Consider the following 13,784-nt stretch of genomic DNA (forward strand, 5'->3'; position numbering starts at 1 on the left):
ACTTGTAGGATTAGTAGTGCATTCTCTGGTACCCCTGGGAGCTTGTCCTGAAGTGCTGCTTATTCCTGGGATGTTCTCTTCTTTTGCATATCACATGGTCTGCGTGTGGTGAGTGTCAAGTCATTTCTAGACTTCATCCTGCCCATCTCTCTGAAGCAGTGTGATCTCCCCTGCACTATTTTGCACAGGTAGTTTCTCTCATCCGAAAACAATGTCTGCATATTCACCTGTCATTTGCAAAAAGGAATTAGTGACCTGTATTGAGGCAATCTTCTAAATCTAACCATGTCTATCTTTATCAGTTTCACAGGCTGTAACACATCCCAGTGTAGGTGTGACATCCTTCTGGATTACCACACTGAAGGCTACATCATAGCACCCTTGCTTCTTTAAGTTTGTCACCATCTCTGAGCACCATCACAGTCTGATACATGACATGGCAGATGCAGTATAATGTAGATACATGTGAGGTTATCTGCTTTGGCGGCAAGAACAAGGAGGCAGATTATTATCTCAATGGGGTCAGATTAGGAAAAAAGGAAATGCAACGAGACCTGGGTGTCCTTGTCCACCAGTCACTGTAAGTAAACATGCAGGTATACCAGATAGTGAAGAAAGCTAATGGCATGTTGGCCTTCATAACAAGATAATTTGAGTATAGGAGTAAAGAGGTCCTCCTGCAGGTGAGACCACACCTGGAGTATTGTGTGCAGTTTTGGTCTCCTAAAAGACATCATTGCTATTGAGGCAGTGCAGCGTAGGTTCACGAGGTTAATCCCCGTGATGGCGGGACTGTCATATGAGGACAGATTGGGAAAGACTGGGCTTGTATTCACTGGAATTTAGGATGAGAGGGGATCTTATAGGTATAAAATTATAAAAGGACTGGACAAGCAAGATGCAGGAAAAATGTTCCCAATGTTGGGGAAGTCCAGAACCAAGGGCCACAGTCCCCAATAAAGGGGAGGCCATTTAAAACTGAGATGAGAAAAAACGTTTTCACCCAGAGAGTTGTGAATTTATGGAATTCTCTGCCACAGAAGGCAGTAGAGGCCAATTTACTGGATGAATTTAAAAGAGAGTTAAGGGCCTGTCCCACTTACATGTCCTTGGCAAGCAAATTACGCTACCTCGTCATCGCGTTGAGGCGCACAGGCATCGTATGGCCGTGCGGAGCTGGTCCCACTGAGAAGCACGGAGGGGTATGTAATTGTGCGCGAGGGGAAATCGCGCAGGGGTCCGAAATTTTTGTAGTGAACGAAATCTTCGTGCGCCAACAGTCTGTCGTGTAACTGACGGCCAAAGTGGGACAGGCCCAAGACCCTGGCGCGACGCAACGTCTCACCTCCAACAGCAGCAGAAGCAGGCAAACGATCACCGAGCACGGCCTGGGGCTCACGGCTCTTGCGGTCCAAATCCGCCCCCACTTCTACTTCCAGAGTGGGGCCAAGAAAATTGAAGATAGACACAAAATGCTGGAGTAACTCAGCTGGACCAGCAGTATCTCTGGAGAGAAGGAATGGGTGACTTTTCTGGTCAAGCCCCTTCTTTCAGACTGAAGAGTCTCGACCCGAAACATCATCCATTCCTTCTCTCCAGAGATGCTGCCGGTCCCGCTGAGTTACTCCTGCATTTTGTGTCCATCTTCAAATGACGTCACCCGCTCCAGACGGCTGTGCGGGCGCATGAAATCGCCCGCGACCTTCGCGGAACCGTCGCGCCTCAACTCATGGTCGCGTAATTAGTGTGCCAAGGGCACGTAAGTGGGACAGGGGCTTTAGACAGAGCTCTAGAGGCTAGCGGAATCAAGGGAAATGGGGAGAAGGCAGGCACGGGTTACTGATTGTGGATGATCAGCCATGATCTCAATGAATGGCGGTGCAGGCTCGAAGGGCCAAATGGCCTCCACCTGCACCTATTTTATATGTTTCTAACATTCAGTGCACTGCCTTGAACGAAATGACTTGTTTTGGGAGAACGTAACACCCTTCTCTCAAGCCAAGGTGAAATGTCACTGATTGTCCTTCTTCCTACACCTAGGTGTATTACACCTTGTGGCCGTTCATTCCTCTGAATTCCCTTCATTTTGGCACCAGGTGTACAACTGATACTCTGAATCTAACCTTCTCTTTGTCTGTGGTCTCATCAAATCCATTCTGCTGTTTGTAGGAGTCATTGTTCAGCCCACATTGTACACTCTCCTTTCCATACATGGGTCTTTCTCTCTCAGCCACTCATGCTGCTGTACGCAGCACTTGCACCAATTATGTCACCACAATGACCAAATAAAAATATATTAATCTGAAACATTAACCTGCAGGTCATCCCTGACCTGCTGTAGGTTTTCTGTTTTCCTTTTTGATTTCTAGCTGTTCAGGAGTCTGATAAGGGTGATAAAAATCTGATGGTATTATGAAACTGATTTGGTTCAATCTAAAACCAAGGTCTTAAATCTACACAAAGGAATCTATGAAAGTGTGAAACACGGTAGATTGGAAAACGTTATGGAAAGTTGTGATAGTAAAGGAGCAGTGGCTAACATGTAAAGAGTTAATACGTAATTTAATGCAAATGTACATACCTCATCATCTATACATGCTCAGAGATGGCAAAGTTTTGTCAGGATGTAAGACTAATCTTTATCAAGGTCAGTATACTTAGAAACATAGAAATATAGAAAAGAGGTGCAGGAGTAGGCCATTCGGCCCTTCGAGCCTGCACCGCCATTCAATATGATCATGGCTGATCATCCAACTCAGTATCCTGTACCTGCTTTCTCTCCATACCCCTTGGTCCCTTTAGCCACAAGGGCCACATCTAACTCCCTCTTAAATATAGCCAATGAACTGGCCTCAACTGCATTCTGTGGCAGAGAATTCCAGAGATTCACCACTCTCTGTGTAAAAAATGTTTTTCTCATCTCAGTCCTAAAAGATTTCCCCTTTATCCTTAAACTGTGACCCCTTGTTCTGGACTTCCCCAACATCGGGAACAATCTTCCTGCATCTAGCCTGTCCAACCCCTTAAGAATTTTGTAAGTTTCTATAAGATCCCCCCTCAATCTTCTAAATTCTAGCGAGTAAAAGCCAAGTCTATCCAGTCTTTCTTCATATGAAAGTCCTGACATCCCAGGAATCAGTCTGGTGAACCTTCTCTGTACTCCCTCTATGGCAAGAATACTTGGTAGCATAGCCAGGTCTTGAAGTGTATTGCTACAACATTTGAGAGAACAGTTGAATTCAGTGTGCAATAGGGCTGAGAGCGTAGCTATTCATTTTGTCTGAGGGAGAGAAAGGTAGAGGAGGAAAGTTTTCAGACGGGTATATGTTAAGTCAGCTAAGGAGAATTAATGATTGGGAAATGAAGGTAGGCTTGAGATGAAAGCTTGTTGTTCTGCAGGAAATAATTCGTACTAGTTTGAGGCTAGTTATGGTCAGTTAGTCAGTTGATAATGTATTTTATAGAACTGACGGTACCTTGGGAAAACTCAGTGGATGAGGCTTATGAAAGGAAAAAGCTTAGATAGGTAGATTTGACGGCAGAGGTTGAGCAGGGAGGATGGAGTACAAGAGTACGTTCGGTTGAGGTGGGTTGTAGAGGTTTCATTGCGAGACCAACCACGTCGCTATTTGGAGAGCTAGGAATTCGCGGATAGGGTTTACGTCATTCTGTAAAGGAGATGCCAGAGGCAGCAGAGCAAGGTAGTAGGTGGATTTGGTGGAGAAGAAAGGAAATGTGCAACGCGCAGTAAGTGTATTCCTTCCGGTTTTATATGTGAGGTTGATATTAGTGGCATTACAATTGTTTGATGGAAGGTTAGGATAAGTGTAAGAAAGGATAAGAGTATTTAGCATTTGCTTGAGTGTTGAATCGATCATCTGTAGTTTATTTTACTTAGTCGATATTTACAAAGTTAGCTGCTTAGTAGCGTATACTGGTAGCATAACTGATGAGAGCAGGTATTGAGTCGGGGTGGTTCTAACTAACGTCTGAACTAACTGTTGAGCTCTTTCGAAGTGTTGTGAACCTAACTCAACGGAACACCAGTGAAGGACGATCCCCACTTGATAACCCCAACGATACACTGGCATTTACACGCCTAGTTTTTGTTGTCCAATTGTGTAACTGTGTAAAGGCATTTTAGAATTGCATGTGGCATTGGGCTGGGTTTTTAGCTTGTGTATTTCCTAACATGTTGACAGCTTATTACTGAGTATGAAGTTAGTTATTGTCCTATAGAATAAGTGTGTATAGTTAGTTTAGATCCTACTTTGGCTTTGGACTTGTTTTTTTATTGGTTGAGCATGTATCCTTGTGTTATAGCACATGCTTTGTGTTTTAACCGTAATTGAGGCAAATAAACCCAATTCAAAAGGTGGATCAGACATAGCTATTAGAAGTTAAAGAGATCAATACATCCTAGAAAAAAAGGAGTTTGCGAAAAAAAACAACAGTAAAGCTGAGCTTTGAAAAACTTTCAGAATTCAGCAGAGGGTCAACTTATTGATAAGGAAAGTTAAATATAAAACCAGACTGAGGCAGGAAAATTGGGGAATAAAGAAATGACAGCAAAATTAAACAAATATTAATGTAGGAAATAGTGGAGTCGCAAGTAGGTCGCAATTGAAAGATGAGCTGAAAAAAATGAGTGTCAAGTAAATTAATTACACTGGGAATAGATACATCCCTAGGATCTGATGAACTCCATCGTAGGGATTCTGTGGAGAGAGTGGGTTCACTTGTTGTCATCTTCCTAAATTCTGCAGAATCGTGAGCAGTTTCAACAGAATGGAAGGCGGGAAGTGTCACTGCATTATTTAAGAAATGAAGGAAAGAAAATACAAGGAGCTATAGTGCATTTAGAGAAAAAACAGGAACTATGTCAAATTAGCCTGAATTTAGTACGAAAAAACCTTTGGAACCTGTTGTTAAGAAAATGGGTACCTGGGCACATAGAAAATAATATTATGATTTGGCAGAAGCAAATCTAAATTTCAGAAAGGTACGTCAGGTTTGACAAATTCTGAGATTGCAGTTCACAAAATAAATAACATGAACATACATATATGCATGAAGGTAACAGTGGTGAAAGTGGATTTTCAAATGACATTGGTATTGGTATATTTTATTATATTCAAGTCACACGATACAGTGAAAAACTTTGTTTTGCATGTTATCCAGTCTAATCATACATCTGTGCATCAGGTAGTGCAAAAGAGCAAATAAACAAATAGACACAAATTCCTGGAGATTTCTTTGTAAACCAGCATCCGCAGTTTCTTCTTTTTAGAAAATAAACAAAGTTTATCTCCAATTAATAGTTTTTTTGGACATTGACTTGGACATAAACGTTGGTGGGTTGGTTAGTAAGTTTGCAGATGACACCAAGATTGCTGGGGATACAGACTACGGGGAAGACTGTTAAGGGATAAAGATCAGTGACATAAATGGGCAGAGAAATGACAGATGGAGTTTAATCCGAGCAAGTAGATTGCACTATGGGAGGTGCATGTAAGGGGGAAACATACAATTAATGGCGTGTCCCTTAAAAGCACTGATATACAGAGGGATCTTAGGTTCCAAGTCCATAACTCCCTGACAGTGCCAACACGAGTAGATAGAGTGGATAGTGGTAAAGAATGCATATGGTATGCTTGATTTCATAGGCCAGGGCATTGAGTATAAGAGTCAGGAAATCATGATGCAGCTTAATAAGATTTTGGTTAGGTCACATTTGGAGTATTGCGTGCCGTTCTGGTCACCCCATTACAGGAAGGGCGTAGAGACTTTGGAAAGGGTGAGGAGTGATGCATAGATTAGGGGATATTATCTGCAGGGAGAGATTGGACAGACTTGAATTATTTTCTCTGGAATACCAGAGGTTGTGAGGAGACCTGATAGAGGTATATAAAATGATGAGAGGCATAGATAGGGTAGACATTCAGACCCATTTTACCAGGATGTGAAAAATCAAAAACTAGAGGGCATTTGATGAGAGTGGCAACGTTTAAATGAGAGGTGCAGGGCAACCTTTTTACTCAGAGTGCCTGAAACGTTCTGGAGTGATGAGTGCCTGGAACGTGCTACCACAGTTGGTGATTGAGGCAGATACAATAGTGGCATTTAAGAGACTTTTGGATAAGCATATGAATATGCAGATAATGGAAGGATATGGATTATGTGTAGGTAGATAAGAGATGTTCACCACAAACTTTGTGGGCCAAAGTGCCTGTTCCTGTATTGTACACTATTTTCTATGTTCTATGTTTGAGAGTACAAAATATAGAGGTTTTACCACAGAGAAAGTGTAGATTAAAAAAAAGTGCAAGGGCCACAAAGAAGTTGATTGAAAAAATTGGAAATTCATCGCGAGCCCATGACAGGCCCATTCAAGGGTCTGATAACACCAGGAAAGAAGCTGTGGTACATTGAGTCTGGTGGTATATTCTTTCAAGAATTTGTATCTTCTGCGCAACGGGATACTGGAAAAGAGGGAAAGACCAGGGTGTTCTCTGGTGTATGTTGGCTGTTTTTCAGAGGCATCATTAAGTATAGTTGGAGTCACCATAACCAGCTGTAATGCATCTTATTAGGACACTTTCTATGGTGTTGCTGTAGAAATTGTATGAAGCCATTCAGGTGCCACATAAAAGATTGCTCAAAAGAATTTGACTGCCATGGTATTGAGGAAATATACTGGAAATTTTTGATGATTGGTGAACAGAATAAAGCAGAGAGCAAGAGTAAAGGAATTATTTTCAGATTGGGAGACAGGGATCTGCACAAGGGCCAGTTGCTCACTACCTGTATCATTAATTGGACAAGAGAACCTGTGTTCACATTCACTACTGACATTGAGCAAGCTGGATGTTTTCTCTATTCAGGGCATTCAGAATCAAGGTTAACCATCTCAATATAAGGACCCGGCCATTAAGAACAGATGAGAATGAATCCAGAATTTTCTGTCCATGGGGTGCAGAAGGTTATTCGCTGAATATATTCAATATCGAGTCAAAGGATCATACAGCATGGAAACAGGCCTATTATCCTATTTCATCCATGCTGACCTACATGATCAGCTACGATGGTCCCATTTTCTTGCATTTGAACAATCTATATTATACCAAAACTCTTTCCTTTGTTCACAACATTCTAAATTTTCATGTGTATGCAGGGTAGTGTTGGTTTTCTTTTAATCTCCTTAATTTGTATCTTCTTCCAAAATGCTTAACCACCGCCTTCCCATTTTCACACATGCTACTCACATTTTTTCCCTCGACAGGATAAATTTCTTCCCGTCGCCTTCCAACCAATATTTCCGAGGTTTTTTTTGTTTTAATCGTTTATTTTTTTTAATTAACTGCTTTTCAGTGGGAGACTCTTGCAGCACTTTCCATTGATGATGTCACAGTGCCATCTCACAGACGTCCAATCACAATGGATCTCATTTACATATGACATCACAATGGGACAGGGGTGGGAGATTGCAACATTCATGTGTTTCCACGAATGCAATCAACCTGTCGTGCACAATCAAATAAGATCAAATAGAGCAAGTTGTCCTCCCTCCTCTCTACCCCCTCCCTATCTATCCCCCTCCCCTACCCCCTCCCTCTCTACCTCTCCCCCCTCACTCTCTACCCCCTCCCTCTCTGCCCCACTCCCTCTCTGCCCCCTCCTCCCTCTCTGCCCCCTCCTCCCTCTCTGGCCCCTCCTCCCTCTCTGCCCCACCCCCCTCCCTCTCTGCCCTCCCTCCCCCTCTCTACCAACCCCACTCCCTCTCTAGGGAGTGGTGAGTATTGGGACCTATGAGTGAGTGGCGGGGTATTGCGTTCGGGGACCATCCCTCCCCTGTGACGCCGCGTGCCCCCCCACCCCTCAATCTCTACCCCTCCCCCTTCCCCTCCATCTACCCTCCCTCTGTAACCCCCTCACCCTCTCCCTCTCTACCCCTTCCCTCTCTACCCCCCCTCCCTCTCCCTCTCTAACCATGCCTGTGTAGTTGGGGGCTATGTGTGAGTGGATAGGGTGGGGGAAGGAGGAAAAGGAGCAAATGAATAATATTAATATAATATCAAGGGGGGGGGTGTTAGTGTGTGTGTGATGCCACAGGCCGCCCTCTCCCCATGGAGGGGATGGGACCCATCGGGTCCCATATGGACTAGTACCCTTCTAAAATGCTCCTCTCCACATACCTGTCCAAATGTATTTTAAATGCTGTTATTGTAGTTGCATCAACCAGCCCGTTGCATATAAAGAGTTGTCCCTCAGATTCCTATTAAATCTTTCCCCTCTTACCTTAAACCTACGCCATCTAGTTTTAGACTCCACTAACCTGGGGGAAAAAAGACTGTGTGCAGTCACCCTATCCATGCACCAATAGACTTCTGGATATTAGGAGAATCAAGGGATTTGAATTTCAGAACATGCAAGTAGCTTTGTGCTAAAAAATAATTGTCAATTTTATCGAGTAGCTGAGCAGGCAAGAGGAAGTGAATGGCCTTCTGCAGCTTGCCTTTCCTTTATTCTTATGTTCTTTGATTTGAATCCTTTCTGGGAGAGCCCAATGTTGCTACTGGGGAGACCAGGACAAGAAAGGCGCTCCAATGAAGATCACTAATGACGCTGACTGGTTAGCACGTAACTAAAGCTTTTCACTATACCTTGGTACACATGACAATTAACTAAACTAACCATTCACTCCTGCTATAAAGTAACTTCCAAAAATCAGTCAAGATAGGGGGTGGAAGTTGGTTGGAAACTATCAGAATTGTATTGTTGTCCTGAGCTTCTCATTCCCTGATTTTACTGACAGCTTATGGCCTTGAAAATAAATAGTGTCCAAGTGATTGATCTGACCATCTTAATAGGCATAGGTATGTTATTTAAATGGATCCCCCTTAAGGCTCATATTAGCCTGCATCAATGGTTTCTCCATGAATCCTCCACAGACAGATGAGACATGTCCAGGGATGCTGTCCCCTACCATGGGGAATAAACCCTCCACCAAGGCTTTTGGAACAGTGGATACCATACACCCGATGTTCAATCTTCATGGCAGAGAGAAATAATGGTACGTTGGAAACTCACTGCAATGACTGGAATTGAGTGGCACAGTGACACAGCTGGTAGAACAGCTGCCTAGCAGCTCCAATGACCCGGGTTCAATCCTGACCTCCGGTGTTATGTGTGTTGTTTAAACATTTTCCTTTTGACTAGATGAGATTCCCCCAGGTGCCGTGGTTACCTCTCACTGCCCAGCTTTCCCATGCCACCCAAGATGATCCATCTACACTAGCCCCACCTGTACACATTTGACCCATATCGATCTAAATCTTTCCTCTTCATGTACATGTAAAAATGTATTTACATGTTGTTATAGTACTTGCCTCAACTACATCCTCTGGCAGCTCATTCCATAATTCCACGTGTGAAAAAGTTGCTCCCCGGGTTCCCATTAAATCTGTACCTTCTCACCTTGAGCCTCTGGTTCTTGATTCCCCTACCCTGGGTAAAAGACTGTGCATTTATCCTATCTATTCCCCTCATGATCTTATACATGACCACCCCTCATCCTTCTGCATATCTAGGAATAAAGTCCTGGCCTCCACAACATGTCTCTACAACTCAGGCCTTAACGTCCTGGCAAAACCCTCATCAATATTCTCTGCACTCTTCCCAGCTTAACAACATCTTTCCAACAGCAGGGTGAACACAATGCTCCAAGTGTGGCCTCGCCAACATCTTGGAACAGAATATCCCAACTTCTATACTCAATAGGTAGACACAAAATGCTGGAGTAACTCAGTGGGACAGGCAGCATCTCTGGAGAGAAGGAATGGGTGACATTTTGAGTCTAGACCCTTCTTCAGACCTTTCTAAACTCAATACTCTGACTGATGAAGACCAATGTTTACCAGAATGTTTCCTGCATTAGGGGATATTTGCTACAGGTTGGACAGACTTAGATGGTTGTGGGGAGATACAGAATTATGAGAGGCGTACATAGGGTAGATAATACTAGAGGGTATAGCAATCAAATACTAGAGAGCATAGCTTTAAGAGGAAAGCGCAAAGTTTAAAGGAGATATGCGGAACAATATTTTTACGCAGAGGGTGGTGAGTGCCTGGAACCAACTGGCCAGCATTAATGGTTGAAACAGATACAATAGTGGCATTGAACAGGCATTTGGATAGTCATATGGATATGCAGGGAATGGAGAGATATGGAGTATGCATAAATAGATAAGAGATTGGGATCATGTTTGGCGGACATTGTGGGCCGAAGGCCTGTTCTTGTTCCGTACTGTTCTATGTGCTGAATGCCTTTTGACCACCCTATCTACCTGTGATGCTACTTTCAAGGAACTATGTACCTACACTCCTAGATCCCTCTGCTCTACAACACTCCCCTGAACCCTGCCATTCACTGTGAAGGTCCTGCCCTGTTTTGACTTGCCAAAATGCAACACCTCACACTTATCTGCATTAACCTCCATTAATAATTCCTCATCCCACTTGCCCACCTTGTACATTCTCATCCCAGTCATTGATTTAAACCACAAACAGCCATGGGCCCAGCAGAGATCGCTGAGGCAGACCACTGGTCACATGTCTCCAGTCTGAAAAAACAACCTTCCACCTTCGCCCTCTGCTACCTTCCATGAAGCCAATTCTCTATCCAGTGGGTAGGCTCTCTCTCTCCCTGAATCCCATGCATAATAACCTTCCAGAGTGGCCTACCATGTGGAACTACATCAAATGTATACTGAAGTCCATATAGACAACAACTATGGCATGTCCCTCATTGACCTTTTTGATTACTAATTTGGCGACTCTAAATTACCCCTGATGTGCGTAAGTGGCAGAATCTGAGAGAGTTTATTAACAATTATGGGGAATAAAACAGATTGTAGTGTTAGATTAGTCCTAATGGTAGTTGATGGCTGCCACACACTCAGAGGGCTGAAGTGCCGAATTTGACAAATCAGCCAAGGACATTTATATGTAAAATATTTTTTTTTAAGTGTTCTCTTATTCTGTGCTGCTGCATGCAATGTCACAAAGATACACTGCAACTGAAAAACATTATCTTGATATTGCAGATGTTGCCTCTGGTCAAAAATATAAGCTAAAAGAAATTAAAGGTGGGTATTGTGGAGGTAAAGCTGCTCTCTTCTTCATTTGTGCGGCTTGAGCTCCCTGTTACATCAATGAGAACTTTATATTTGCTCAGAGACGCAAGTTATACTGCAGAGGCTGGAAACCTGAAACAAAAACAGAAAACGCACTTGGTAGGTCTGCTAGCATCTGTGAAGAGAGAAGAACAGTTCCGGCAATGTTTCCGGACTGGTTTTGATGAAGGGTCCCGACCTGAAACGTTAACCATTTCTCTTTCCACAAGTGCTGCCTGACTTGCTGCTTATTTCCAGCACTTTCTGTTGTTGGTTCAAGCAAATATTTCATTTTTCAAAAATAATTAGAACACTGAACAATCTAAATTACATGTTTGACAAGAAACTTTTATTTGGCCCAGTTGAGACCATTCAAATTAAAATCACTGTGGAATTTTACTTGGAAAAAAAAACCTCAGCCAACATGGTTGGTGTTTTTGAGCGATACAGCGCAGAGGCTTAGGTGATGGATTCACTCTATTTTGGCATGCCCAGCTGGTGCAACACACACAAATGGAGCCCTGTACAAATATAGGGGATCTATTAGAGTGTGTATTGTATATTGGAATTTGCATTGAGAACCATGAACTAGAATAACAGTTTGGCCATTTCAATTGGGTGTGGAATGGAAAACTCACAACTGTATCTTACTGCCTACAATGTGAGTGGCTTCATTCATAGTTAAATGTAGGATGCCAGAGGAGGCAGAACATTCAAGGGATAATCCTGATGTGGTCATAGTCATTGTGCATGGAAACAGGCCTTCAGTCCAAGCCCCCCATGCTGAATAAGATACCCATATACACCAGTTCCGTTTGCCCATATTTGACCAAAATTCCTCTAAATATTCTTCTTAGGAAGACCCATTTTAGCTGAATATGTGTATGCTGTTAAATCACCTACAATGTTTAGATGTCAGGGACTCAACCTGTTACAGAAGGAGGGAAGGCCATTCACTCCATTGAGCACACGCCAGCTCTTTGTGCAGCAATCCAACCTTTCCCAATCCCTGTTCTAACCTGTGATGCAACATGTTTATTCCTCTCAATGGCAGATCCAATTTCCATTTAAATCATTGATCAACTCCACTTCCACTGCCCTTGTGAGTTCCAGGTCACTAAAACAGTTCTTCCTCCTATCGCCAATTCTTCAGAACCTCACTTGTATCCTACAGTCCTTGTAAAAGCAGCCTATAACTGTCCTTTGACTAACCTATCTAAAATCACCTTAATTTTGTCCACCTTAGCCCCCTTCCCTCCAAGGAGAACATCCTCAACTTCTCCTATTTAATCTTGTTTTTTAAAAAGGTCCTAACCTTACTCTCTTCAGGAATGTACCTCACCTTTGCCTGAAACATCTCCTCCAAAAACATTTAATCCTCATTTATACTTCTTATCAATTTTTAGTTCTGTTATGACCTGGCTAGATCTCCCACCTCCCTATCTCTCTTCCAATTCCAAAGATTTAGATTGTTCTTTGAACTTCTCCATTGCTAATTAAATCCTTGATATGATGATCACCCTTCCAATTGGCCACCTCAGTCGCCAGCACCAGACCCATTGTTGCTTTAAATTTATTCCACATGATTTTGTCAAATCTTTGAAATATTTTTCCATGCTTACACTCTCAGTAAACATCATTTACGATAAACTTCATTTTTTCTCACTCTTCTGACATTCAAATTTTCAAAATGTATGTAAGGAGATATAAAGTGCTAAGAGGCACAAAATAAATTTGCAAGGTTAAAAACTACTTTCAGTGTGAAATAAGTACTGTTCCGTCTGTGTGGCTCAGTGACTGTGGCTCAGAGCTGTTGCCTTACTCCTCCAGCAACCTGGATCTGATCCTAATGCTCCTGTCCCACTTAGGAAACCTGAACGGAAACCTGTGGAGACTTTGCGCCCCACCCAAGGTTTCCGTGCCGTTCCTGGAGGTTCCCGGAGGTTTTTGTCAGTCTCCCTACCTGCTTTCACTACCTGCAACCTCCGGCAACCACCTGCAACCTCTGGGAACCACACAGAATCCTTGGGTGGGGCGCAAAGTCTCCAGAGGTTTCCGCTCAGGTTTCCTAAGTGGGGCAGGTGCATAACCTTCAGTGTTGTGTAAATGAAGTTGGCATATTCTCCCTGCAACTCTGAGTTTCCTTTGGGTGTTCCAGTTTCTTCCCACAACTCAAAGATGTGCGGGTTGTTAGGTTCATTGGCCACTCTATATTACTTCTAGCGTGTAACTGAGTGCTAGAATCTGGGGGGAGTTGATAAGAATGGGTGAAATATAATGAATAGCATTACTGTAAAAACTGATGCTTGAGTGTACAGATACAATGGACCACCAAGTACCTGTTTCCAGGCTGTATCACTCCATGACTCATGAATATAGTTTGCAGAGAATTCAACAATGAGTGAATGTGCACTAATAGACAGCAGCCTTGTGGTTTTTATATCTGGAACTAGAGCTCTTTTGAAAGATTTTGAATAAAACTACTCTTTGCCAATCCAAGAAAATGTCAAGTCAATGTACTCTGTTATGATCAGTGTTTCCATGCTACAAAAGGATTCAAAATATCTCAGGAGAAGTTGGCAGCAAGCCTTCACACTGATATAGAAACTG

General features: G+C 42.9%; 1 protein-coding gene across 2 annotated transcripts in view; it reads left to right on the plus strand.

The window, feature by feature from the left end:
* Positions 1-13,784, plus strand: part of ky (kyphoscoliosis peptidase) — a 68,576-nt gene that overhangs the window by 36,153 nt on the left and 18,639 nt on the right. Inside the window, exon 9 of one of the 2 annotated variants that reach the window (XM_033031667.1) lies at positions 11,106-11,147. The exons of the other annotated variant lie outside the window; for it this stretch is intronic. Coding sequence (XP_032887558.1) covers positions 11,106-11,147 — 42 coding nt within the window. The remainder of the gene's footprint in view (positions 1-11,105; positions 11,148-13,784) is intronic. 2 annotated transcript variants of the gene reach the window in all.

The sequence above is a fragment of the Amblyraja radiata genome, chromosome 13, assembly GCF_010909765.2.
Source record: "Amblyraja radiata isolate CabotCenter1 chromosome 13, sAmbRad1.1.pri, whole genome shotgun sequence".
Classification (NCBI taxonomy): Eukaryota; Metazoa; Chordata; class Chondrichthyes; order Rajiformes; family Rajidae; genus Amblyraja; species Amblyraja radiata.